This window comes from Eublepharis macularius, chromosome 2, assembly GCF_028583425.1.
Source record: "Eublepharis macularius isolate TG4126 chromosome 2, MPM_Emac_v1.0, whole genome shotgun sequence".
NCBI lineage: Eukaryota > Metazoa > Chordata > Lepidosauria > Squamata > Eublepharidae > Eublepharis > Eublepharis macularius.
This window is the reverse complement of record NC_072791.1, coordinates 136,651,954-136,679,899: the sequence shown is the minus strand read 5'-3', so window position 1 is coordinate 136,679,899 and position 27,946 is coordinate 136,651,954. Positions and strand designations below refer to the sequence as shown.

Sequence of the window (27,946 nt, the reverse complement as noted above, 5' to 3'; positions counted from 1 at the left end):
TTGTATTTTCCAGAGAATTTTGTCTTTTCATGATGTGACCAAAAGTACAATAGCCTCAGTTTTATCATTTTAGCTTCTTCCTTCCTTCCTGCCTGCCTGCCTGCCTGCCTGCCTGCCTGCCTTCCTTCCTTCCTCCTTCCTTCCTTCCTTCCTTCCTTCCTTCCTTCCTTCCTTCCTTCCTTCCTTCCTTCCTTCCTTCCTTCCTTCCTTCTTTCCTTCCTTCCTTCCTGCCTTCCTTCCTTCCTTCAGGGGTAAGTGGGAGGGTGCACCTAGTTCATCACTAATAAGAGTAAGCATGAAAGTAAGCTTGAAACCATTCGAACTGGTGTGTTGGCTTACTGTAAATTGTTGCTAGATAATGTGGAGTTTATCCAACTTTTTCACTGTGAATAAAAGTCCCAGAGTTTTGTGGGATAAGGCCAGTTTCAGGACTCTTACTGGACTTGCACCATCATTGTCTGATTTCTGATTTAGCATCAGAATTTATATAATTATTTCTGTTTTCTTTATTGCCGGGGTACAGCAGTTTTAAAAAGTTCAATTCTATGTATGTTTTGTTTACTTGTAATTGAGTCCTAATGATTCCATCCATAGATTTCTATTTTAGTTTCCATGCAGTATGTTTTAAATGATGATTTCACAAAACTTTTACACTGATATAATGCCAGCGAGATAAACCCAAACTTGTGATTTTGAGTTTTATTAAAACATAACCAGGCTTTGGGGATTTATAGCTTGTAATTCTTTCCAGCACTTTGGATAGCCAGTCTGGTGTAGGGGCTAGAGTATAATTCTTGGATTTGGGAAATACAGATTTAAATGTCTACTCAGCTAGATGGCCTTGGTGAAGTCATTTTCTCTAACAACTCCCTGTGTGGTTTTGAGGCTAGGATACCACTTCTGAGCTTTATGTTAACATATAATATTGTAACAATAACTAATGTGTAAACTATAATGCCATATGTAATCACTACCTCATAGTCTAATTTATTTTTCCTTTTCTTTTTCCTTTTTTTGTCTTGCAGCATCATGCATTATTAGGACTGAAATATGTGAATGGTCCAGCTGGACTGATGTAAGCTATCCAAAATATGGTCCAGAATATGGAGACTATGAAACCTATGAGAACATCAGAAACAATGGCATATCAATCTGTGACCAGCCACAGAATATTTCATGTAGGGCAAAGAAGTTCCCAAGTGTCCCCATCAAGGATTTAGGGCAACTCGTGGAATGTAATGTTTCTGTTGGACTTATTTGCAATAACAAAGACCAGCTTGCCTCAAGTATACTCCCAGTGCCCATTTGTCTTAATTATGAGATAAGTGTTTATTGCTGTTCAGTCACATATATAGACTATTGCTCAACATCATCTTCACTGCCATCTACTTCTTCTTCCACCACCACAATGACATCTACCACTACTTCAGTCACAACTACCACAGCACCACTGTCAACTACTACCAGTCCTATAACTACGTCAATAACCTCTACCACCTCTATGACTACAACCACAACTACAGGAACACCATCAACCATGATCTCAACAACTATTGCCACAACTACTGAGACACCATCTGCAACAACTCCGACGACAACAGTTCCCACCACTACTACCACAGGAACTCCATCTACCCCTAGCCCTAGTACTATATCAGAGACTTCTACCAGTATTACAACAGGTAACATTTGAATAGTACATCTCAGAACAATAACTAATTTGTAAAGTTTGGAAAGCATTAGATATAACCAAATGTAAGGAGGACTAGAAATTAAAAATTACAATTAGAGGGATTTAGAGTCAAAATGATCTCATTATTTACAGTGACAACAACAACACAGTTTGTTCCCGGATTGTATCATTTTAGATTCCACTTGATGGAACAGAATGATTGAATATTCCATATAAAGTTTTATCATCTGGTTCCTGGTTATATGAACTATGTCTGAGACAACAGCCATACCTTATCACATTTCTTCTCCATTTCATTTTACTATTGACTTGGTACTGATGTTCTCTTGGTGCTAATGTTGGATGTTTTCTGTACCTCATGTCCTTAAAATTGTGGCTTAACTATTTTTAAGAAAATAATATCTGCACAATAGCTGTGGCTTTGTATGTTTCAGCATCCAGATCTATAACTATGGTATGCAGTGCAAAGGGGAAAAGGTAACTTTGACCATATCTATAGGACTATGCTGTAACCAACTTTGTGCTATGTCAGAAAAAGCAGTCCACTTGTACAAACTCCACTTATTCAGTTTTTTTAAGGAAAAGAAAGGGGGGGGGGAAAGCATTCAGTAATGGAAGGAGTGTTGGATAATAGCTGGGGATAAAGAACATCCCAAGTTGTTGCTATTTCTCTAATGACAAGGAGATTAGTACTACATTAATTGTCATGTCAGTAATGATCAGTCTACAGTGCACTGCAAATGTTTCATTAATTTTAATGATAAAATAAGCATGTCATAACTATTATTTTATTTTTTGTATTTTCAACAGCAACAACTACAGCCATGACTACTACATGTAAGTAATTTCTCCCCAGAAGCATGGGTGCATTTTTACTTGTATTTTATTTGTATATCTAAGTTGTCAGAATTTTTTAAAAAAGAATTCACAGGTCTATTTCAATTCTTTTCAGCTCAAACACACACACAAAAATTGATTTGGATCCTATCTAAATTTTCCACTTGCCAGAGAGGGAGCAAGATCTGTTGATCCCCCTGTCTCAGTGCTGTCCAGCACCTTGTCCTCCATGTCCCTTCAGCAAGTGGAAAATTTTGATGGGATCCAAGCAAGTGAATTTAATTCACTTGCTTGTCCTGAAGGGCGGTATATAAATCGAATGTTATTATTATTATTTGATTTTTAAGATATTTTTTTTTAAAAGGCACTAGTAGTAAATCTAAATAGATGTTTTGTTCAAGATTCAGTTATTAAAGTTATATCAACATTCACAATGCCTTTAGGTCAAGTTGCAAATTGCCTAATTTGCCTAAAGGCAAATGCATTTGTGTGGGCAGCTTCAAAATCTATCAGGACTACAATTAATAGGTTTTAAGTTCAAAATGATAAAAGATATTATCAACTGACATAAGAGCTTGTTGTCTTGGAGAGAGCAGAACTTGCTTTCGATGGTTTATTTTTCTTTGCAAGTTTCGGTGATCAACTGCAGTTCAGAAGAGTGTTAAACCAGTCCATTGAAGTCAATTTGTTTAGAAGGGTGTACAAATGCATCTCATTTAGTTGCTTTCCTTCTAAAAAATTATCCCCCCCCGCCTATTTCAGCCTCCTGTATCATCTGTCATTGGTCTGAGTGGATTGATGTGAGTAATCCAAACTATGATGGAGGTGATTATGAAACTTACAAGAATATCCGAGCAAAGGGCATAGATATCTGTCTGCAGCCATTAAACATTTCATGCCGAGCAAAGCTATTCCCCAGCATCCCCATTAAAGAGTTGGAACAAACACTGGTATGTGATATTTCCACTGGACTAATCTGCAACAATAAAGACCAAGCCCAAGGCCAAGGAGGTGTGGCATCACAGTGTCTTAATTATGAAATTAGTGTTTACTGTTGCTCAGATGTGTGCATATCAGTAAGCCCAACAACACCTGCCTCAACTACAACACCAACACCAAGTACAAAGAACATTACTGCTGCTACTACTTCTATGACTACTACTACAAGTAAGACCACACCTATAACAACAACAATACCTTGCACTACTGAGGAAACAGAAACAGGGACACCAGGTAAACATCCGTTCACAGAAGTATGTGTTGACCTTTTAATTTCAAAACATTACTATACGTATCTTCAGACTTGGTTTGTGTTTGCATTTGTATTTCCTAAATTACCCACAGTATTAAAAAAAACACTTTGGGGATGCCACTATAAAATGTACCAAGAATGTACATATTCTGAAGCTGTAGCACAGAAGTATTTTCCTAGTGGTTCATTAATTAGCTCTAGATCTAATTTGAATGGTACGGTAAAGGTAAAGGTAGTCCCCTGTGCAAGCACCAAGTCATTACTGACCCATGGGGTGTGTGTCGCATTACGACGTTTTCTTGGCAGACTTCTTACGGGGTGGTTTGCCATTGCCTTCCCCAATCATCTACACTTTACCCCCAGGAAACTGGGTGGGTACTCATTTTACTGACCTCAGAAGGATGGAAGGCTGAGTCAACCTTGAGCTGGCTACCTGAACCCAGCTTCCTCCAGAATCGAACTCAGGTCATGAGCAGAACTTGGGCTGCAGTACTGCAGCTATTTATTTATTTATTTATTTATTTATTTATTTATTTATTTATTTATTTATTTTATTCAATTTATACCCCATGCCCCCCACAGATGGGCTCAGGGCAGCTAACAACATTAAAAATTACATTAAAAATCACAAAAACATAAAATCATTAATATTTTTTTAAATCATTAAAATAGTCCAGGAGCAGGCTATTTAAACAAATATTGGAAGTCCATATACGGGCATAGCAGATGGCCGAGGGCAGCCCCAGAAGAAGTGGTCATTTTAGATGGAAGAAGGAGGACACCTGCTGGCACTCAGCTGAAGGCCTGGCGGAACATCTCCGTTTTACAGGCCCTGCGAAACTGTAACAGGTCCTGCAGGGCCCGGATCTCCAGCAGGAGAGCATTCCACCAGGCCGGGGCCAGGGCAGAAAAAGCCCTGGCCGTGGTTGAGGCCAGACGGATATCCTTCAGGCCAGGGACCACCAAGAGTTGCTTGTCTGCAGAGCGCAACACCCTGCAGGGGACGTAATGAAAGAGGCGGACCCGCAGGTATGCAGGTCCCAGTCCGTGAAAAGCTTTAAACACCAAGGTTAACACCTTGAACCAGATCCAGAACTCCACTGGGAGCCAGTGCAACTGGTACAGCACAGGATGAATGTGTGCTTAGATTGGCATTCTGGTAAGGATGCGTGCCACTGCATTCTGGACCAGCTGTTACTTCCGGGTCAGGCCCAAGGGAAGCCCAGCGTAGAGTGAGTTGCAGTAGTCTAGCCTGGAGGTGACCATTGCATGGATTACTGTGGCCAGGTCCCGGGGCGAAAGATAGGGCACCAGTTGCCTGGCCTGTCGAAGATGAAAAAAGGCAGACCTGGCAACTGTCATGACCTGGGCCTCCATTGAAAGTGTGGCATCCAAGGTCACACCCAGGCTCCTGTCCATCGGCGAAGGTTTCAATTGTACCCCATCAAGGGCTGGGAGCCGGGTCCCCAGCTCAATTGCCCCATGACCCAGACACAGAATCTCCGTCTTCAGGGGATTCAGTTTCAGGCGACTCTGATGTAACCATACCGTCACAGCCTCAAGACCCTTGGCCAAGGAATCCAGAGCAGATAGAACTGAATGTCATTCGCATACTGGTGACAACCCAGCCCAAAGCTGCGGGCTAACCGGGCGAGGGGGCATATATAGATGTTAAATACCACCGGGGAAAGAATCACCCCCTGAGGGACGCCGCATACAAAAGAATGTGGTGGCACAGAGCTTACCACTCTGCGCCACAGGCTCCTCAAATGAAATCACGTCCTCACGTCATAGCTGACTTGTGGCAACTATGAAAATCCCTGGTGGGATTTTCAAGGCAAGAGACTAACAAAGGTGGTTTGCCATAGCCTGCCTCTGCAACTCTGATCTTCCTTCGAGGTCTCCCATCCAATTACTAACCAAGGCTGACCCTACTTAGCTTCTGAGATCTGACATGATCAGTCTCTCCTGGGCTATCCAGGTCAGGGCAATTTGAATGGTAACTTTTGAAAAAGTGGTTTTACAACTGCTACTTAAGTAACACAATTGTAATTCAATGTGCAAGAATTATAATAATATGTATCCTCTCAGCCTTATTCATATATTTCTTTATAAACTGTAGACTAGACTTTGTAGTTTGGATGGAATTATGAACCCCTGAATAGTGCTAGTTTTAAATTGCTGTCCTGCCAAATCACAATTGTGTGAGTTTAACCTGCGTTGGAAAATGGGGTGGCAGGGATGAGGGAGACACCTGAAGCAGTTGCAAGCAAGCTTTTAAGTGCTCAATTGATGCCTATCAAAACACCAGCGACATCTGCGTCAGGATGATATTGATCTGAATGGGTACTTATTTAATGGCGGTATGGATGCATGCTGTCATTGCCTAGCATGGTTTAAATAAAAAGCACATGGAATATTAATTTAATTAGGATGTTTCCCCATAAATCAAGTTCAAGCATTAATAATAAAAATAAATAGGGATGTTAGGAGTTATTATTAAACTATTGACATGCATTGTTGATGGATTTGAAACAGCTTGAAATTAAACTTAGAATACATATATGTCATAAAATGTATAAAAAGATAGCTTTGTATTTAGACTGTTATCTATTTGTTCATGATGTTAACCAATCAGTTAACTGATTATATCCACATATTGGCATGTAAACAAAACAAGAAAGTTCAACTAAACATGCTTGTTTTAAAATTATGTCTTAGATCCCAGGATATTTTTCATGGGAAAATGGAATTGTACTTGCAGAGTACAACTGTCTCACTTTGGCCTTCCCACAGCAGCCTGAAATGCCCCCTAAAATAAAGTTCCCGAGGAACTGGAGGCCAACAGGAACAGGATGGGGGGGGGGCTGGTGGGAAGGTCAAGGTGAGAAAGTTGCACTCTATGAGTACATATTGTTACATTGTTGGAAAACTGGAGGAGCTAAGCAAAAATATGATTAAATTTCAGAAAACATTTAAAAATGTGTTTTCCATATAGTGCATTTTTTACCATTTTAGTTCATCGGAAGAACTAAAATTAAGTAAATTGATGAACTGACAAAAAAACAGCCTTATATAGATCTGCATATTGTGTACTTTACAGAGACTTTATCTACTACAACAATCAAGACCACCTCACTAAAAACGACGCCCACAAAGACTTCAAGTACCACTGCAACTTTGCCGACAACTACATCAACAACTACCACTTCCACTCACATACCAAGTACAACACAATCCCCTACGACTAGATCAACCACCCCATCACCAACTACCACTTCCACTCAGACACCAACTACAGCATCCTCTACCCCTACCCCAGTTAAAACTACCACCACAACTCAGCCCACAACCGGTCCTACCGAAACATCAACCACATCCTCATCAACACCCACTCTATCTTCTCCATCAGCTACCCCTGAGACTCCATCTACAACTACATCAACCACCCCACCACCAACCACCACTTCCACTCAGACTCCAAGTACAACATCCTTTACCCCTACCCCAGTTAAAACAACCACCACAACACTCCCCACAACCAGTCCTACAGAAACATCCACCACAACCACATCAACAATCACACCATCACCTCCATCAACCACCCCATCTACAACTACATCAACCACCCCACCACCAACCACCACTTCCACTCAGACTCCAACTGCAGCATCCTCTACTCCTACCCCAGTTAAAACTACCACCACAACTCTGCCCACAACCAGCCCTACAGAAAGATCAACCACAACCACATCAACAACAACTCCATCTTCTCCATCAACCACCCCTGAGACTCCATCTACAACTACATCAACCACCCCACCACCAACCACTACTACCACTCAGACTCCAACAACAACACCCCCTACCCCCACCCCAATTGAAACTACAACCACAACATTGCCCACAACCACTTCTACTGAGACATCAGCCACATCAACAACGACTCCATCATCTCCGACAACCACCCCACCACCATCCACCACTTCCACTCAGACTCCAACTACAGCATCCTCTACCCCTACCCCAGTTAAAACTACCACCACAACATTGCCCACAACCAGTCCTACCGAAACATCAACCACATCCTCATCAACACCCACACCATCTTCTCCATCAACTACCCCTGAGACTCCATCTACAACTACATCAACCACCACACCAACAGCCACCACTTCCACTCAGACTCCAACTACAACATCCTCTACCCCTACCCCAGTTAAAACTACCACCACGACTCTGCCCACAACCAGCCCTACAGAAACATCAACCACAACCATATCAACAACTCCATCTTCTACATCAACTACCCCTGAGACTTCATCTACAACTACATCAACCACCTCACCGCCAACCACCACTTCCACTCAAACTCCAACTACAACATCCTCTACCCCTACCCCAGTTAAAACTACCACCACAACACTCCCCACAACCAGTCCTACAGAAACATCAACCACAACCACATCAACAACCATGCCATCACCTCCATCAACCACCCCATCTACAACTACATCAACCACCCCACCACCAACCATGACTTCCACTCAGACTCCAACTACAGCATCCTCCACCCTTACCCCAGTTAAAACTACCACCACGACTCTGCCAACAACCAGCCATACAGAAAGATCAACCACAACCATATCAACAACAACTCCATCTTCTCCATCAACCACTCCTGAGACTCCATCTACAACTACATCAACCACCCCACTCCCAACCACCACTTCCACTCAGACTCCAACTACAATATCCTCTACCCCTACCCCAGTTAAAACTACCACCACAACACTGCCCACAACCAGTCCTACAGAAACATCCACCACAACCACATCAACAACCACGCCATCACCTCCATCAACCACCCCATTTACAACTACATCAACTACCCCACCACCAACCACCACTTCCACTCAGACTCCAACTACAGCATCCTCTACCCCTACCCCAGTTAAAACTACCACCACAACACTGCCTACAACCAGTCCTACAGAAACATCAACCACAACCACATCAACCACCACGCCATCACCTCCATCAACCACCCCATTTACAACTACATCAACTACCCCACCACCAACCACCACTTCCACTCAGACTCCAACTACAGCATCCTCTACCCCTACCCCAGTTAAAACTACCACCACAACACTGCCCACAACCAGTCCTACAGAAACATCCACCACAACCACATCAACAACCACGCCGTCACCTTCATCAACCACACCATTTACAACTACATCAACTACCCCACCACCAACCACCACTTCCACTCAGACTCCAACTACAGCATCCTCTACCCCTACCCCAGTTAAAACTACCACCACAACACTGCCCACAACCAGTCCTACAGAAACATCCACCACAACCACATCAACAACCACACCATCACCTCCATCAACCACCCCATCTACAACTACATCAACCACCCCACTCCCAACCACCACTTCCACTCAGACTCCAACTACAACATCCTCTACCCCTACCCCTGTTAAAACTACCACCACAACACTGCCCACAACCAGTCCTACAGAAACATCCACCACAACCACATCAACAACCACGCCATCACCTCCATCAACCACCCCATTTACAACTACATCAAATACCCCACCACCAACCACCACTTCCACTCAGACTCCAACTACAGCATCCTCTACCCCTACCCCAGTTAAAACTACCACCACAACACTGCCCACAACCAGTCCTACAGAAATATCCACCACAACCACATCAACAACCACACCATCACCTCCATCAACCACCCCATCTACAACTACATCAACCACCCCATCACCAACCACCACTTCCACTCAGACTCCAACTACAGCATCCTCTACCCCTACCCCAGTTAAAACTACTACAACACTGCCCACAACCAGTCGTACAGAAACATCCACCACAACCACATCAACAACCACGCCATCACCTCCATCAACCACCCCATCTACAACTACATCAACCACCCCACTCCCAACCACCACTTCCACTCAGACTCCAACTACAACATCCTCTACCCCTACCCCAGTTAAAACTACCACCACAACACTGCCCACAACCAGTCCTACAGAAACATCCACCACAACCACATCAACAACCACACCATCACCTCCATCAACCACCCCATCTACAACTACATCAACCACCCCATCACCAACCACCACTTCCACTCAGACTCCAACTACAGCATCCTCTACCCCTACCCCAGTTAAAACTACTACAATACTGCCCACAACCAGTCCTACAGAAACATCCACCACAACCACATCAACAACCACGCCATCACCTCCATCAACCACCCCATCTACAACTACATCAACCACCCCACTCCCAACCACCACTTCCACTCAGACTCCAACTACAACATCCTCTACCCCTACCCCAGTTAAAACTACCACTACAACACTCCCCACAACCAGTCCTACAGAAACATCCACCACAACCACATCAACAACCACGCCATCACCTCCATCAACCACCCCATCTACAACTACATCAACCACCCCACCACCAACCACCACTTCCACTCAGACTCCAACTACAACATCCTCTACCCCTACCCCTGTTAAAACTACCACCACAACACTGTCCACAACCAGTCCTACAGAAACATCAACCACAACCACATCAACAACCACTCCATTTTCTCCATCAACCACCCCTGAGACACCATCTACAACTACATCAACCGTACTACCACCAACCACCCCTTCCACTCAGACACCAAGTACAACTACATTATCCTCAACTACAAGTGAATTTTCAAGCACAACACTACACATAACCACCTCTCCTGAGACATCAACAGCAGCCACATCAACAACCACTTCTGAGACTCGATCTACTACCACATCAGGCACCCTACCAACAACTACTTCAACTCGTTCTCTAAGCACAACCACATTTCCTCCTAGTTCCACAACTCTGACACCCACTACCTCTATTAGCTCTTTGCCAACAAGTACTTCCACTGAAAGCATAATTACTACCACAACAAAAACTACCACTTTCCCTTCTACAACATCCACTACTTCTGTCACAACACCTCTCACAACAATATCTACAAGTACCTCCACACAAAATCCAACAACAACACAATGCTACTGCGAATATGAAGGGGAAATATACTGGCCAGGTAAATATCTTTCGCTTCGTACATTTCAGATTGCATTAGTGTTTTCCTCATATGTAAGTATATAGGAATGTGCATGGATGTAATTTTGCTCGGTGCAAATTTTCATCTTTTAAAAATTATTTTTCTTTTTAAACACTATCTCCTTCAATGGATGTTCCATCTGGTCATTATGGAATGAACAGTTGTATACATTATCGAAGAATGTATAACTATTTGCTTCTTTCCCCATACTGTTTTTTTCTCTTTTTGTTGTGTGTGTTTACACTGTTGTCATTTGTTATGAATTTTCAGCTGCCTTGAGTGCACTTGCAGAAAATTCTCGCTACATCCCACATGATAATGGCACTGCACAATTCTGTAGAATGAAACAGAAACAATATAAAATATAAAGCTAAAAGCAACTTAATGTTTCTAAATTATGGCAGGGGCTATAGATATATTTTTAAATTGTGGGAACCATTGAAACAATTATTTGTGTAGATTGAATATTTCAGAAGATTAGGATCTGGTAGAAATGAATCCCACTGGATTTCTTTCTTTAAACTTTTTCATTCCCACCCTTTCCTTCCCACCCCCACTTATCTGGTACCGGCTGGAGGAGGAGGCCCTCCCGTCTCTGTGCTGGCCTCCGGTGGTGGCATGCCACTTCGGATTTCAGGGTTTTTTCCTAAGCTTTTTCCCGTTTCGGGTAAAACTAAAGTAATCCAAATTTGGCTGTTGCCAAATTTCAGCAGCAAATTTTAGTTTTTCAGTTGGAACAAGTGATGGGCTTTTTGATGTGAATACCCACTTAAATTTACCACAGTTCCAGTGAATGTGAGTTTCAGGCAGTCTGCCCCCTAGATTCGTCCATAGGAGATTAGGAGAATTTCTCAGCCAGAAGGGAGAATTTTTTGTAATGTGCTGGAATTTCTGCAGAAATTCTCCCCTGGAATTTCAGAGGCCAGACTATTCTTCAAAAATTTAAGAATTGGTTTCATTTATCCCTAATCTGAAATAATTTCTAATGGTATAACTCAATACGTTACAAAGTGATTCATTGCTTGGGCTAGATTATATATTTACAGGGAAAATAGTAATTTTTAAACATTACAATTTCAGTTAAACCCTTTCTTTCAAACTATAGGTCAAACTATTAAAAAAGGCGGTCATGGAGATGTCTGTTTTCTTGCCAACTGCTCAACATGGTGTCAGATAGAATATTTCTACTGGGAGTGTCCCAGTCATACAAGCACAACAATGTCAGCAACAAGCACAGTTGTACCAACTACAAGCACAGTAGTGCCATCTACAACTATAAAAAGCACCAAACAAACTCCACATGTAGTGACAGCAAACACCACAATTCCTCCTACAGCACCAACAATACCACCAGAACCATGTTTAAATGGAACTGTTAAGGTCAGTAATTTTTAATTATTAAGCATTGTAAATATGGAAATGTTATAGAGCTCTTTTGAATGTTTTTCTGTCTCTCCCATAAATCCTGAAGCTGCTTTTTAAACTCCTTCTCATTTAAATTAATAGGTTCTAGAGTACTTGTGTGAGCTACAGAAATGGAAAAACTATTCATTTTGTGTATACTGTTGTTTTAATATTTCTTGTGTCAAATACCTGATCAACTTTTTCAACTCATAGTTTGCAGAATTCCCAATATAGCATCACCCCTATCAACCAGAATAAAATATATAAAATAAATTCTGGTATGTATCTAAAGACAAAAAGAGAACAGTGAGGATTTTTACCGTATTGGGCTGGCTTGTTAAATCTACTGCAATATATTAGGGAAATGTAGTTAAAGGAACATAGAATATATCAGTTTCAAGTGGGTAGCCCTGTTGGTCTATGTAGCAGAAGAGCAAGATTTGGGCAAGTAGCATCGTAAAGACTAGCTAGATTTCCAGGGTATGAACTTTCAACAACACTCCCTCCATGAGATTATTGGGTATAGTTTTTCTTTAGTTCAATTAATTACATTATTTGGATAAATAGATGCATTGCATCTCACGGCAGAATCTTGCTGTAAGAGGGCTTGGGCACCCAGTTTCAGGAGTGGCATTGGGTTTTACCATCACTGTAACTAATTCTCCAAGTGCACCACTTAAATTTGTTAAACACCACTAGTCCCCAGCCATTAAGAACCAAACATACTGGAAGAGTGGGATTAGATTCAGTTAACAGCCAGCAGAGTACAAATCCTGCAACAGGGCTTTCCTTTCTTTCCTTTCCAACTATAGGCCACTGTCCTGTTGACAAAGCCGCTCATAAATGGTAGAGGGACTGTCCAACATGGGATGGGATGGGATGTGGCATGTGGGCCTGCAGCACAAAGGAAGAATAGAGAGAAAAATCACAGAAATGGTACACCCCCTTGCACAAGCAGGATTCCTTCTGGTCAAACAAAGGCCACTTTGGACACAAACATAGTTGGATTGCAGAGACTAGCAGTACAATCCTAAAAAGGGTTAAACCCTTCTAAACCCATTCACTTTAGGGAATTTCTTTGCAAGAGGCATTCTTACATTAACAGACACAAGTTTAATTTGTTTTGTGATTTAGTCTCATCCCCGAATGAATCAGCTTGGTTTGGGTCTATTTAGGCTTCATCTGAAGGAATATGTATAACCCTAGTACTGAGTACTGTATGTTTAAATTGCTTATATTTATATGTTTGTGTGTGTGCATATTTAAAAAAAATAGAAATAGGAGCATGCATATGTCTGTGACACTGCCTCAGTTCATCTCTTGCCTTAAAAACTCCATGAGCCATCGTTTGGCTGCAACTTGATGGCACCTTACACACAAAACATATTGTGAACTATGGGATATTAAAATCTTCTCCAGTCAGTAAATATCTGTTTGGAGATTTATTTCATCTCTTTGTTAGAAGTGTTATTTGTTTGCTCTCTGTCTTCTCGTAATACAGCCAGGTGACTCTTGGTGGATATGCAATTGCACCCAAGCGATATGCATTGATAATGACAAATGGGAGGTGGTTCCTGTAGTGTGCACACCACCACCTGAGCCCCAGTGTTCCAATGACCTTGCTCCTGTGCAAGTGATAGATGAAGATGGATGCTGTTGGCACTGGGAATGTGACTGTGAGTATATATATAAAATTCGTTAGGGGTTCAATGACAGGAAAAAGCTTTTATAGTGTAAAAATGAAAACTTTTAAACCAGTTCACCTGAAATGCAGCTGAGATATTAAGTTTTCCCTGCCACCAAGTTCTCTTTCTGGGGGCACCAGCTTGTACAACTGGCTTATTTATCATCCACTCACTTTAGATTGTGCATCCCCCACCCCAGCCCCCCGTTGAATACAACTTTCAGAAGACTCAGTTTGTTGGATCTAATAGCAGCTAATGTGGCTGACAAAAATTTACTTGAAGTTATTGTATCAGTGATTAATTCAAACTGGATTTTCCCAATTATTTTATTCCTAACATAAGAGTTAATAGGATTATTTGTTTTCTTGTTACAAAACTTTCTTTCTCTATATATATTCTTCTATGAGCTGCTAAGCAAATTCTATTATTTCTGTGAAGGCTACTGCACTGGCTGGGGAGACCCTCATTATAAGACATTTGATGGCTTCTACTACAGTTACCAAGGCAATTGTACTTACACCCTGGTGGAAGAGATTAACAAGAATATAGACAATTTTGGGGTCTATATAGACAACTACCATTGTGATCCACGGGAACCAGTCTCCTGTCCACGCACACTCATTGTGAGGCATGAGACCCAGGAAGTGCGTATAACAACAGTCAGAGAGGTCCCCCTGAAAGTACAGGTATGAGAACATGGCTTGTATTTCAACACTGATTTGAGAACATGTGAGAACTTATGTAACAATTACGCTTGGTCAAATGCAGCTTCTAATTAGCTAAATGAATATTGAAAAGCATCAAGCGTTGTTAATAATTTCCAGAGCAGACATAGTATGTAGAATGCCTGATAAATACTGTGCAATTATTTTCATAACAATTCTCTGAAGTAGGCTGCTATTAACATTTGCTTGATGTAGAGAAATGATAAACCCAGGTCTGGCTGCATTCAGGCCATCATGCTAGCCACAGATTTGTTTCTTTTTAAAAATACAACTTGTTTATAATGCTCATATGCTCTCCTAGGTCCTTGCCAAGTAGATTCCTGGTGTTACTCATAATGTACAAATGCAGGCACCCCGGTGAACTGGCATCTGTTTACTGCTCAGAAACCAGGTCTCCATGTTTTAGAGTCCTGTTTTATGGGGAGTAAACACTCTCTGGTTCACCTGGGTGCTGCATTTGTATACAATGAGCAACCAGAGTTAGTTTCTAACCAGGAATCCTTAATCATGCTCCATACAAGAAGGGAGACTGTACAAGCCATATTCATGCTTATTATACCAAAAGGCAGCATAGCATGATGTCTAAATGCATCTCTGGACCTTTTTGCATATGTATATGCCAGGTCTTTCCAGCGCATTACCATGTTAGAGATAGCCAAGTACTCTATGTGTCCAAAGAAGCATCCATAGAACATTTTATCTGGATAAGGCTGAGGTCACTAAGGTCATTCACTTTAGAGCTGGCAAAGATCACTCCTCAGAGGGTTTGTTAATTTCCTCTTTGCCTCCTTGAAGTCTCTATCAATTATTAACAAACCCTCTGAGAAATGATCTTTGCCAGCTCTGTGGAGAGAGGTGAAATTTAAACTATGCTTCCTGGCTAACATTACGTCTCTCTTCACTTGAGCATCCTCATGTAATTCATCTTGTGTATTTTAGCTCGCAGTCTGTGGGAAAGTAAGGAGTTGAATCCAGGTGTCCTAAAAGGAAACACACTGAAAAGCAGATCAAAAGAAAAGAATCTGGATTCCAGTTGGACAGGTTCAGATAAATATTTGTCAGCATTGTTACTCCTTGTATATAGAAAAAGAAAGTCACATCTTTCCTATAAAAATCTAGATGTACCTACAGTATTAAAAAATCTTTGTAGTAAACATTTACCATGCATTTTAGGGAAAGACTACTTGTAAAAGGAAAGACCAGAAATACTTAAGCCATCAAAAGTAAGATGGCTAATTGATTAAAACTAGATTGGTTGAAATCCCTGAGTTACTGACTGCTAGGATGAACTAACTTCAGTTAAGTTTACAATGATAGATTTAAAAGAATATCATATTTAATTGTAAGTATTCTATGTAATTTATTTATATCCTATTCCTTCCCCTTCTCTCCCCCAACCCCGCCCATATTAGGTGCTAGTAAATGGACAGACAGTGGCTCTACCTTACAAAAAATATGGTTTGAAAGTTTATGAATCTGGTGTAAATCAAGTGGTGGAAATTCCTGAATTGAAAATGAATGTAACCTACAATGGAATGGCCTTCACAATTAGACTGCCCTATCAGCTTTTTGGCAACAACACTCAGGGACAGTGTGGTAAGGGTTATTTTGTTTGTGCTACTAAAATGAAACACTAAAAAACAGATAAGAAAAGCCTTACAAAGTCAGACACATTCTGAGAATAAATTTACACAACCAGTTTAAATTGTGATAATGCCAAGATATGTATATCATATGTACACTACTTCATTAACTGAAATTATTTTCATGTAAGCTAGAGTATACATCTAATGAAAATTACAAAAACTTGTTTTGTCATGCAAAAACCAAATGGTTTTGTGAATCCCCCTTAAAGTAAAAATAATCTTCAGCATATTACTTAGCTTAGTTCAGCTCATGCGTGAACTCCTCTGCTTTTTGTCAATGTTAGGCACATGCACCAACGATACAGCAGATGACTGTAGGTTACGCAATGGAACTCTTGCCTCTACCTGTGAAATAATGGCAGATAATTGGATTGTTAATGACCCATCGAAGCCTCAGTGCTTTCCACTCCTCCCACCTCCAGGATCACCAACGCCCCCACCCTCGGGGCCCTGCAAATTTTCTCCTCTCTGTGAGCTCCTACAAAAAGGGTAAAGATGTTCCACATGGCTTTCACTTTTGGAATATGCTTGTGTTTTATGTGAAATTGTTTCTCATTGCTTATGGTCTGCTTTTTTCTTTGCTTGGCTACTCTTTCAATCATTTTAATAAGAAATTCCTCCTGTGTTGGAATATGTTATTGGGAGACAACTGAGGTCTTCCCAAAGATGCCTGGACAATAGGGCATTATGGTTTTATGTCTGTTATGCTCCTCTCCTCTTTAATCCAATTGCACTATTAAAACTTTTGATTAATTGTGCATTTCCTTTAAAATAAGCATCTTAGATGTTTAAATTATTTTGTGTTTATTTCCAATATCAGTTTTCTGTATTGTTTCTTATTATTGTCACCTTTGTGGATGAGTAAAGATTTGAATTTGTCAGAAAACCCAGCCCACTTTCCACTGTGCCACTCTGCCTCATCCCAGTGTTTTTCCCAGGTTATAATTTTTATTTTATTATGAAAAAATTGAGAGAAAGAACAGAAAGGAAAAAGAAACACTTGTAACTAATAAAGGCCTACAGTGGCCTACATAAACAGACCTAAAAAGAAAACTAACTCATATTATTAGTCATTACTAGGGGTGTGCAAGCCAAAAATTTTCGGCTATAGCCGAAAGTAGAAAGCCGAAAGAAAATTCTCTATCGTTAAAGCTGAAAGCCGAAACAAGAATCTCTTTCGGGATTCGGGATTCGGGATTCTTTCGGCATTATTTCGGCATTCTTTCGGCTTTTTTCTATGGGAAAATGCCTCCGTCTTCCAGGACGCCTGGAGGAGGCATTTTCCCACCGAATAAGCCCAAAATTGGTGGGGACCTTCCTCTAACCCTTCTCTAACAACCACCCAAGTTTCAGACAGATTGGACTTTGGGGGGCCATGTTATGGCCCCCCAAAGCAGGTCCCCCCATCCTCCCATAAAGGAGCATCTTCTTCATTATTTCCTATGGGGAAAAAATGAAGAAGCAGGCTTCCTTTGCCAGGGGTGGCATTTTGCATGCAAAATGCCCCCTTACCCTCAGGGGCCCTTCTCCCACCCCTCCTCCCACCCCCCACCAAGGCTCAGCCTGCTCCCACTTGGGGGGGCCATTTCATGGCCTCCCCAAGTAGGTGCTCTAATCTCTACCACTGACAGCTGGGGGAGGCTTGTGTTGCCAGGGGTGGCATTTTGCATGCAAAATGCCCCCCAACCCTCTGGGGCCCTTCTCCCACCCCTCCTCCCACCCCCCACCAAGGCTCAGCCTGCTCCCACTTGGGGGGGCCATTTCATGGCCTCCCCAAGTAGGTGCTCTAATCTCTACCACTGACAGCTGGGGGAGGCTTGTGTTGCCAGGGGTGGCATTTTGCATGCAAAATGCCCCCCAACCCTCTGGGGCCCTTCTCCCACCCTTCCTCCCACCCCACACCAAGGCTCAGACTGCTCCCACTTGGGGGGGCCATTTCATGGCCTCCCCAAGTAGGTCCTCTCAGCCCCTAAAGTCCACCCCTTACAGCCCCACACAAACCCAATTCCCCCCCAGCTGCCGCACACAGACCCAAATCCCCACATTAGCCCCTCACAGACCCAAATCCACCCCCACCTGCCCCACACCCATAACCCCAGGAACAGGCTGGCAAAGGCCAGCCCTCTCCCTTTGTTCCCTATGCTGGGAACTTCTAAACTCTCTTTCCCTGGGCAATTCTGCACAGCCCAGGGGTGCCACAATGGTGGGCACACTTCTGAGTGCCATCTGGTCCCTGTGAAAGAACACCTGAACCACAGACACCCTCCCTCAAATTCCCCCACCACCTACAGAGATAGCTGGCCAGCCAGCCCCATTGTTCCCTATGATGGGAACCAACTGCACAACAAAGAATAAAACAAGAACAACACAAAATAAAGTTTTTAAAAAATTATTTTCTCCCTTCCAAAGTACAAGTAGGCAAAGCATTATGACACATTACACCAGCAGTCCCCCACACAGAAAAATAACACAACTCACTTAACATCAGAGAATCACAAAGCACGATTCCTGTCAAAAACACTTTATTTCTTGAACAGCTTTAGGTTACACAGCAGGGGGGAACACCAAAGGGCTTGGCAGCAGTATCTTACACAAAAATAACACAACTCACTTAACATCAGAGAATCACAAAAGCACAATTCCTGTCAAAAACACTTTATTTCTTGAACAGCTTTAGGCTACACAGCAGGGGGGGGACACCAAAGGGCATGGAAGCAGTATCTTACACAAAAATAACACAACTCACTTCACATTAAAGAATCACCCCAAAAAATTGCTGTCAAAAGCACTTTATTTCTGTAACTGCTTTAGGTTACACAGTAGGAAGGCACCACAGAGCAGGAAAGCAGTGTACTACACAAAAATAACACAACTCACTTCACATCAGAGAATCACACAAACACAATTGCTGTCAAAAACGGTGAAGTGGGTTGTATTATTTTTTGTAGTACATTGCTATCATGCCCTTTTGTGCCCTCCTACTGTGTAACCTAAAGCTGTTCAAGAAATAAAGTGTTTTTGCCAGGAATTGTGTTTTTGTGATTCTCTGATGTTAAGTGAGTTGTGTTATTTTTGTGTAAGATACTGCTTCCATGCCCTTTGGTGTCCCCCCCCCCTGCTGTGTAGCCTAAAGCTGTTCAAGAAATAAAGTGTTTTTGCCAGGAATTGTGTTTTTGTGATTCTCTGATGTTAAGTGAGTTGTGTTATTTTTGTGTAAGATACTGCTTCCATGCCCTTTGGTGTTCCCCCCCTGCTGTGTAGCCTAAAGCTGTTCAAGAAATAAAGTGTTTTTGACAGGAATTGTGCTTTTGTGATTCTCTGATGTTAAGTGAGTTGTGTTATTTTTGTGTAAGATACTGCTGCCATGCCCTTTGGTGTTCCCCCCCTGCTGTGTAGCCTAAAGCTGTTCAAGAAATAAAGTGTTTTTGACAGGAATCGTGCTTTGTGATTCTCTGATGTTAAGTGAGTTGTGTTATTTTTCTGTGTGGGGGACTGCTGGTGTTATGTGTCATAATGCTTTGCCTACTTGTACTTTGGAAGGGAGAAAATAATTTTTAAAAAACTTTATTTTGTGTTGTTCTTGTTTTATTCTTTGTTGTGCAGTTGGTTCCCATCATAGGGAACAATGGGGCTGGCTGGCCAGCCATCTCTGTAGGTGGTGGGGGAATTTGAGGGAGGGTGTCTGTGGTTCAGGTGCTCTTTCACAGGGACCAGCTGGCACTCAGAAGTGTGCCCACCATTGTGGCACCCCTGGGCTGTGCAGAATTGCCCAGGGAAAGAGAGTTTAGAAGTTCCCAGCATAGGGAACAAAGGGAGAGGGCTTGCCTTTGCCAGCCTGTTCCTGGGGTTATGGGTGTGGGGCATGTGGGGGTGGGTTTGGGTCTGTGAGGGGCTAATGTGGGGATTTGGGTCTGTGTGTGGCAGCTGGGGGGAATTGGGTTTGTGTGGAGCTGTAAGGGGTGGAATTTAGGGGCTGAGAGGACCTACTTGGGGAGGCCATGAAATGGCCCCCCCAAGTGGGAGCAGGCTGAGCCTTGGTGGGGGGTGGGAGGAGGGGTGGGAGAAGGGCCCCAGAGGGTTGGGGGGCATTTTGCATGCAAAATGCCACCCCTGGCAACACAAGCCTCCCCCAGCTGTCAGTGGTAGAGATTAGAGCACCTACTTGGGGAGGCCATGAAATGGCCCCCCCAAGTGGGAGCAGGCTGAGCCTTGGTGGGGGTGGGAGGAGGGGTGGGAGAAGGGCCCCTGAGGGTAAGGGGGCATTTTGCATGCAAAATGCCACCCCTGGCAAAGGAAGCCTGCTTCTTCATTTTTTCCCCATAGGAAATAATGAAGAAGATGCTCCTTTATGGGAGGATGGGGGGACCTGCTTTGGGGGGCCATAACATGGCCCCCCAAAGTCCAATCTGTCTGAAACTTGGGTGGTTGTTAGAGAAGGGTTAGAGGAAGGTCCCCACCAATTTTGGGCTTATTCGGTGGGAAGATGCCTCCCCCAGACGTCCGGGAAGACGGAGGCATTTTCCCATTGAAAAGCCGAATGAAAGACGAAAGAATCCCGAAACGTTTCGGCTTTTTTCTTTCGGCTACCCGAAACGTTTCGGGATTCCCCGAAACGTTTCGGCATTCCCTGAAAGAAGCCGAAACACTTTTGTTTCGGCATTCTTTCGGCATTCTGAATGCCGAAACGCACATCCCTAGTCATTACAGTTTTTCCCCTACAGCACTTTATCCTTTTCACAGCAATCAGCTTGTGGTCTAATTAATTTCTTTCCCCCCCCTTTTTTTATATATATATATATATATATATATATATATATGCATATCTTATCTCATCTCCTTAACATCTCAGCTCCATATTCTTACTTAGACTAATTGTTAATTCATTTTTCTTCTCTCGCAGAGAGTCATGAAGGGCTTCCAATTTGCCACGTATATAAACAATACTTTTATCATGCCTCATCCCAGTGTTGATTGATTAAATTTTGTATATTATTTTTTCTCGCAGAGAATTGTGTGGCTCAAAGGATAATTCAACAAAGTATAATTGAATGACAAAGGGTGAATACAATCAAACATGGAATGTATACTGATTTCTGCACAATTTCAGTGCAAATATTTCAGTTTACATGCACAGTGGTGGTTCCTGCAATTGACTGAGACAAGGCCTCTATTATTTATGATCCCTGATCATTTTCATTCTGGTTCACAATAATGCCAGGCTGTCTTCTGTTCTTAAATGTTCAGAACATAGAAAGAGTTCTTGGCTAAAATAAAAATGGCCAAACGATTTAAGAACAACACTGAATTATAAGGTTTATAATAGTATATACTACCTGATTGCATTCCACAATTCCAGAGGTCATTATGAAAGTGCTTCATGGTACTATTTGTCACATACTATACAATGTGATTAACAAGATTAATCTTCCTATAATTGTGCATGAAATGTGTGCAACATATCACGAAGGTATAAAGGAAGAAGAAAAAGCCCTGCCAGACACAGTTGCTCTGTTAATTCACAGTTTAAGGGAATACCATGAAGATTCTTTGTAGTTTGGGCTGTCTGCTGTACTGATTTGCATACACAAATTTATGTAAAAATATGCACATTTCCAATTAGAGCAGCACTGCACGCACTTTACCTCCTCAACCAATCAATGAGTGAGACCCAGCGTGATGGAGTGATACTGTGTCAGACTAGGATCTTGGCGGCCCAGATTTATAATCTGCTCTACCATGGAACCTTGTTTGCTGACTTTGGGTCAGTCACATACTGTCAGTCTAATCTACTTCACATGGTTTTTGTGATGATAAAATGGAGGAAAGGAGAACAATGTAAGCCACTTCAGATCCTCATTGGGGAGAAAAAATGAAGTATAAATGAAGTAAGGAAACAAACAGTGGTTTTTATGAAAAAGGATTCTTATGTCTGTGGAATCTTTAATGTGTACACCTTCTTGGCTTCAACAAGAAACTTTCATTGAATATTCTAGAATTACAATCTGCAGCAAATTCTGTTGCCCACTCCAGTAGTTTAAGAAAATGCACTCCAACCTCCTTCTTCAAATTATGGTACAAGGCATATTGAGAGTTAAAACATTTGTTGATGAATTGAGGACAAATCATTCAATGATTAATATTGATTGTATTTTTTTTACATCTAGTGTTTTCGAGACATGTCACAAAACTGTTGATCCCCAGAATTACTATGCAGCCTGCGTATTTGATAGCTGCCGCATTCCTGATCGTAATTTAGAGTGTGCAACTCTTCAGATCTATGCAGCAACCTGTGCAGATCAAGGTGTCTGTATTGACTGGAGAAAGCACACCAATGGCTTATGTTGTAAGTTCATGATTCTCGTATTCTGTTGAAAGCGTTGGGATAGCTATAGTGTTAAAGAGCATGGCTTAGTTCTGATACCAGATGTGCAAATTCAAGGAATGATTTGCATTCCAGTACCATTCCTTCCCTTGATTTGTCTGCAAAGTCCCTGTAACTTCTTCAGGGTATATCACACGTTTTTAAAAGTGAGTTCTTCACGTAAGGGTACCCAACCAAAATGCAGACACATAATCTAATTCTGCTTGTTAGGTTACCTTGCTATTGGGTCCTTTACTGACATCTCCAAAAGCTTACTGAAATAGTTTTACAGACCTTTCCATCACAGGTGGATACAACAGGCTCTGCCAAAAAATGCAGGTCTATATATTTACATCATACTCTATATATTTACATTTACTCTGAAAATTCTTGGAGCACATGCAAGTAAATTCTTGGAGCACATGCAAGTAAATTCTTGGAGCACATGCAAGTAAAAAATTATTCATATACATTTTCAGGGCCAGAAAATGGCAAGCGAGATGTGGGGGAAAGTGAGGAGGATGAGTGGGATCGAAAAGCTGCTCCCCTTCCTCCCTTTCCTTTTTTTGCCACACTGTCATGGTACCTGAATGCAGGCTGTTTTCCAGAATGCAAAACTAGTTTTTCTATTTATGCAAGTAACCTGTGTTACAATTATGTTACAAATACAACTAGATGTGCAGAAAAGAGAAAGGTGGTACTAGACATCATACCAATTAACTGTATCTATTTAATTATTCCTATTCCACTTTTCTAGTCCAAAGAATACTCCAAAGAATACTCACTTTACCATATAATAAATAGAATACAATTTCCATTAAAACCACGATAAAAACCAAATCACTAATGAATCACTAATGAACCATCCATACTAATATGCTAAAAGCAGTAAACACACCATTCGAATAATATATTCCAGTAGATTCAGTAGAAAAGAATAAAAATACACATTTTTTTCAAATGATGTATTAGTCAAATGAAAAGGAAATTATAGTATAATCTGGCTTTGCTGGTTCCCCACATCACATCCCTAGATACAAACTCAGTTTGGCTGGATTATCTGTAGGCAGCCAGCAGCCACAGCAAGTGAGGGACAGTAGCCCAGAGCCAAGCTGAGCTCTGTGCCACTGCAGGAAAATGATGTGAGGTTGGCAGTGCAGGGGAGGAGGCAGCAGGCAGAATACATTCCCATCCCATTCTGCTCCTTCCCCCTGCCCAAGCTCCAAAAGAGCACTCTCAAGCCACTGCTTCTATCTGCCTTTTAAACTCCATAATTTGGCAAGCCTCACTCCCCTCCTTGCTTCAGTAAAAGAGATTCTTAGTGGGATTCTCTAATTTGACACTGAGAATATCTAATTTGACACTGAGATTCTCTGACAATAAGCTTGCAAGGGTGTAATGTTGAACCAGAGAATCCCAAGCAAGAGGCTAGTCATGGAGTTTAAAAGCCTTGGAAATATTTTCTCCATAGGAAACAATGGAGAGTGGCTGGGGGTAGCTTGTTCAGGGCCCATAGAATTGGACCCCAGGGTCCAATCTTCCTGAAATTGGCGGGGGGAGCTTTAGGGGACAATCAGGAGTAGGTTCCCTGAAAATTTGGGGGATTTAGCTTTAAAATGCTCCCCAGCCCTCCATAGGGAGTAATGGCCGGTTAAACCTGGGATTCTCTAACTTGTATCAGAGAATTTGGTCCGGATTTCAGGGATCTTGGATTTTTTCCTGATGAAACCTAAATTTGGATTACCTGCCATTTTTTTAAATATGCCCCTAGTTATTTGTCCTACTTGGAGCTACCCATGCAGCTCCAGAATGGTACAAATAACTCTCCCCAGTACGATGGTTGTTGGGGGTTTTCCGGGCTGTATTGCCGTGGTCTTGGCATTGTAGTTCCTGACGTTTCGCCAGCAGCTGTGGCTGGCATCTTCAGAGGTGTAGCACCAAAAGACAGAGATCTCTCAGTGTCACTGAGAGATCTCTCAGTGTCACTGACACTGAGAGATCTCTGTCTTTTGGTGCTACACCTCTGAAGATGCCAGCCACAGCTGCTGGCGAAACGTCAGGAACTACAATGCCAAGACCACGGCAATACAGCCCGGAAAACCCCCAACAACCATCGTTCTCCGGCCGTGAAAGCCTTCGACAATACATCTCCCCAGTACCATTTCAGCTTGGGAAATGGTGCTGGAGGAAGGCAGGAGCCTCATGTCTTCCTGCACTGTGGTCTAGAGCTGAATTGGCTGTGGGGAAAGTTAGCCAGGTTCAGGGTACCCAGACCAACTCATTAAAAAAATCTTGTGTAGTTTGTCCCTCAGAGGTTTCTTGCCCTCTTCGTGTGAGAAGTCTTTACATTGCCCTTGCATAAGACCCTTGTGTTTCCTGTTTCTGGCTGAAAAACTGTTAAGTAGACATATGTGGGATATTATTTTTAGAAAGAAAAGTTGAGTAATGCCACTGATCCTTTTCGATCTTTTGTCATATTCCTTTTTAAAAATCTCCCTTTCCCCCTTAATCCAGCCATCCAGTGCCCATCTAACAAAGTTTACAAGGCATGTGGTCCTTCTGAAGAGGAGACTTGCAAATCAGGGTAATTACTTTTTTGACATTCCAGTCCCAGTACTATTCAGTCCATCTGCTTGAACTGATGAGACGAGCTTCTTTGTGCCATTGTTTCGTACAATGTGTGTGTTTAGCAACTAACTTTGTGTACTGCACTGCCTCTCATCAGTAGCCTAAGGCACATAACAGAATGGCTGGAAAATCGTGAAACAGCATCTGTCCCCAATTCCCAAACCCTTAAAACATGAAGGTATTAATACCAAAGTGTTTTTTCATGCACTCTCCAGACAGGAATTCAATGTGTGTGGTTGATAAGGGGGCACTTCCTCTATTTCATAAAATGACATGTGATGCAGGCATTGCTAACAGACTGCTGAGCTCAACTCATGAATTTCACCCCCTTGTACAGGAGGAAAGAATACATGAATAAACGTTAATGAGCATAGCTTGATGTCCCTGCATAGCACCTCAGCACACTTTACCTTGCATGTGAGGTGGAAGGAGCATACCTACTTTCGCCCATGAGGGCACAGTCTTCAACTGGATGTATGAGTGCACCTCACTCAGAGTTTCTCTATGCAAACGGCTTACACAAGAATGCTCAAGTGTAGAGAGATGCAGTGCTAGCCGGGAAGCATATTTTTGCCATCCCGAAATTGACAGAGCCTTTGGGGAGGCAAAGAGGAAATTAACAAACCCTCTGAGGAGCAATCTTTGCCAACTCTGTAGATAGGTGAAATTGACAAAGCCTTTGGCTCTTTTTAAACTATGCTTCCCAGCTAGCATTACATCTCCCTACACGTGAGCATTCTCGTGTAAGGTAGACATCCTCCATTAGAAAATATTGTAAGCAATATACCCATGCCATATCCTCTATGTTAATGTCGGTTATTTCACACCCACATTATGTAAACATAACCTTGCTGAAGACAAACCACTCTGTCCTTAGTTGAACTTTAAACAGTATGAATGTGATTGTTCATCTAATGTATGGTCTTTGCTACCCAGAAGGTAGTGAAATTCCTGTCTTTGTTGTCTATCCCCCCACCTTGCAACCTGTTTTCTGATCCCTATCATCATACACTGATTGCAGTGCCCAACACAAATACATGTGTGACACCAACATTGCCTCTAGATTGTAGTGCAATAATGACACAATAATCAAGAACATTTTCTACTGGTGGGTCATGATGTGATAGTATGATATATTCAAATTAAAATTGTTATATATTGTTATATATATGTATCCATAGATCTCTTTTATTTTCATTTATTTATTTATTAAATTTATAGTCCACTCTCCCTGCAAGCGGGCTCAGAGCGGAAAACGTCACATATAATATAATTACAATAAAATTCATTAAAAACATAAAATTCAGTAAATGTAGAACTCAAGGCGGCAACTCATATTGCTTAATCCAGACCAAAGTATCCCATGAGATAGGAACTGGTAGACAATATTAAGTATGTCAGTGGAAAGGCGGGGGGGGGGGGCAGTTAAAATTTCGTTGGCTTTAACTGCTATAACTATGCCAAACTGTGTAAGAATAATTCTGTTTTTCTGAAATGTCCATCTAGCTTAACAGGAACTAATGAAATACAAGTGGAAGGTTGTTTCTGCCCTGAAGGGACAAAACTTTATGATGCTGGTGTAGATGTCTGTGTAAAAACTTGTGGTAAGTTTGGGTTCTATTTTTTCTTCCTCTGAAATGTATTAAATTGTGTGACTATCAGGAACTGTGCCACAAGTAATCAAGATTTTCTTTACTCTGCTTACAGGATGTGTTGGACCAGATAATATAGCAAGAGCGGTAAGAAGCGTGTCTATTTATTTGTGCTGATATTAAGCATTTTAGTTTATTTAATTTTCCTCCAAGAAAACAAACTGTAAAGTCCTAATTTTTTTATTTTTTTGGAGAGATTCTCCTCAGTGCAGGTTTTCACAACCTTTTTGAGTCTGTGGGCACTTTTGGAAATCTGACACACAGTGGTGGGCATAATCATGAAAGGCTACCACAGGAGTCATGTTTCATAATTTACATGTATTTTCATACTTGAGTGTTTTCCTTGTTGACAGTTTGGGGAGACCTTTCAGTTTGACTGCAAGGACTGTGTCTGCTTGGAAGGAGGAAGTGGAATTATCTGTGAGAACCATAAATGCCCTCCAGCGCTAGATGAGCCACAATGCGAAGGAGAAGGATTCCACAAGATCTCTGAAGTCAACCCTGATGACAAATGCTGTTCTAAAGTAACTTGTGGTAAGTGCATCTTAGTAGCTTTTCACATTTCAAATAATTGACTGTGGTCAGGATGAGGTAGAATGAGCACAGGTCAGTGATAAGCACGTGCATGTAAAAGAGTGTAGATTCAGTTCCTCACATAACCACTTGAAAGGTTTCAAGAAGCAGAATTAGGACAGTCAGGAAGACTGCAATCAGCGCATACTAGGCTAGGTAGACTATTGCTCTGTCTCAGTTATAAGGCAATTCTTTATATTATTTCTGTAGAGAACACTATTGACAATACTATTCCCAAAAGTAAAACAACAACAACAGATAAACGTTCCATTTTCCCTAACACTGGGATAGTCTCTAAAATATGTTTGTTTCCAAGGTGCTTGGTTGCTTC

General features: G+C 41.9%; 1 protein-coding gene across 1 annotated transcript in view; it reads left to right on the top strand.

Moving 5' to 3' along the window:
- The window catches only part of MUC2 (mucin 2, oligomeric mucus/gel-forming), an 85,695-nt gene that overhangs the window by 47,898 nt on the left and 9,851 nt on the right, over positions 1 to 27,946 (top strand). Inside the window, exons 32-45 of the mRNA XM_054970006.1 lie at positions 1,026 to 1,682; positions 2,504 to 2,530; positions 3,293 to 3,763; positions 6,886 to 10,920; positions 12,047 to 12,321; positions 13,847 to 14,021; positions 14,469 to 14,716; positions 16,168 to 16,351; positions 16,686 to 16,890; positions 22,566 to 22,744; positions 25,277 to 25,346; positions 26,897 to 26,994; positions 27,098 to 27,129; positions 27,396 to 27,576. Of these exons, the coding sequence (XP_054825981.1) occupies positions 1,026 to 1,682; positions 2,504 to 2,530; positions 3,293 to 3,763; positions 6,886 to 10,920; positions 12,047 to 12,321; positions 13,847 to 14,021; positions 14,469 to 14,716; positions 16,168 to 16,351; positions 16,686 to 16,890; positions 22,566 to 22,744; positions 25,277 to 25,346; positions 26,897 to 26,994; positions 27,098 to 27,129; positions 27,396 to 27,576 (6,837 nt within the window). The remainder of the gene's footprint in view (positions 1 to 1,025; positions 1,683 to 2,503; positions 2,531 to 3,292; positions 3,764 to 6,885; positions 10,921 to 12,046; positions 12,322 to 13,846; positions 14,022 to 14,468; positions 14,717 to 16,167; positions 16,352 to 16,685; positions 16,891 to 22,565; positions 22,745 to 25,276; positions 25,347 to 26,896; positions 26,995 to 27,097; positions 27,130 to 27,395; positions 27,577 to 27,946) is intronic.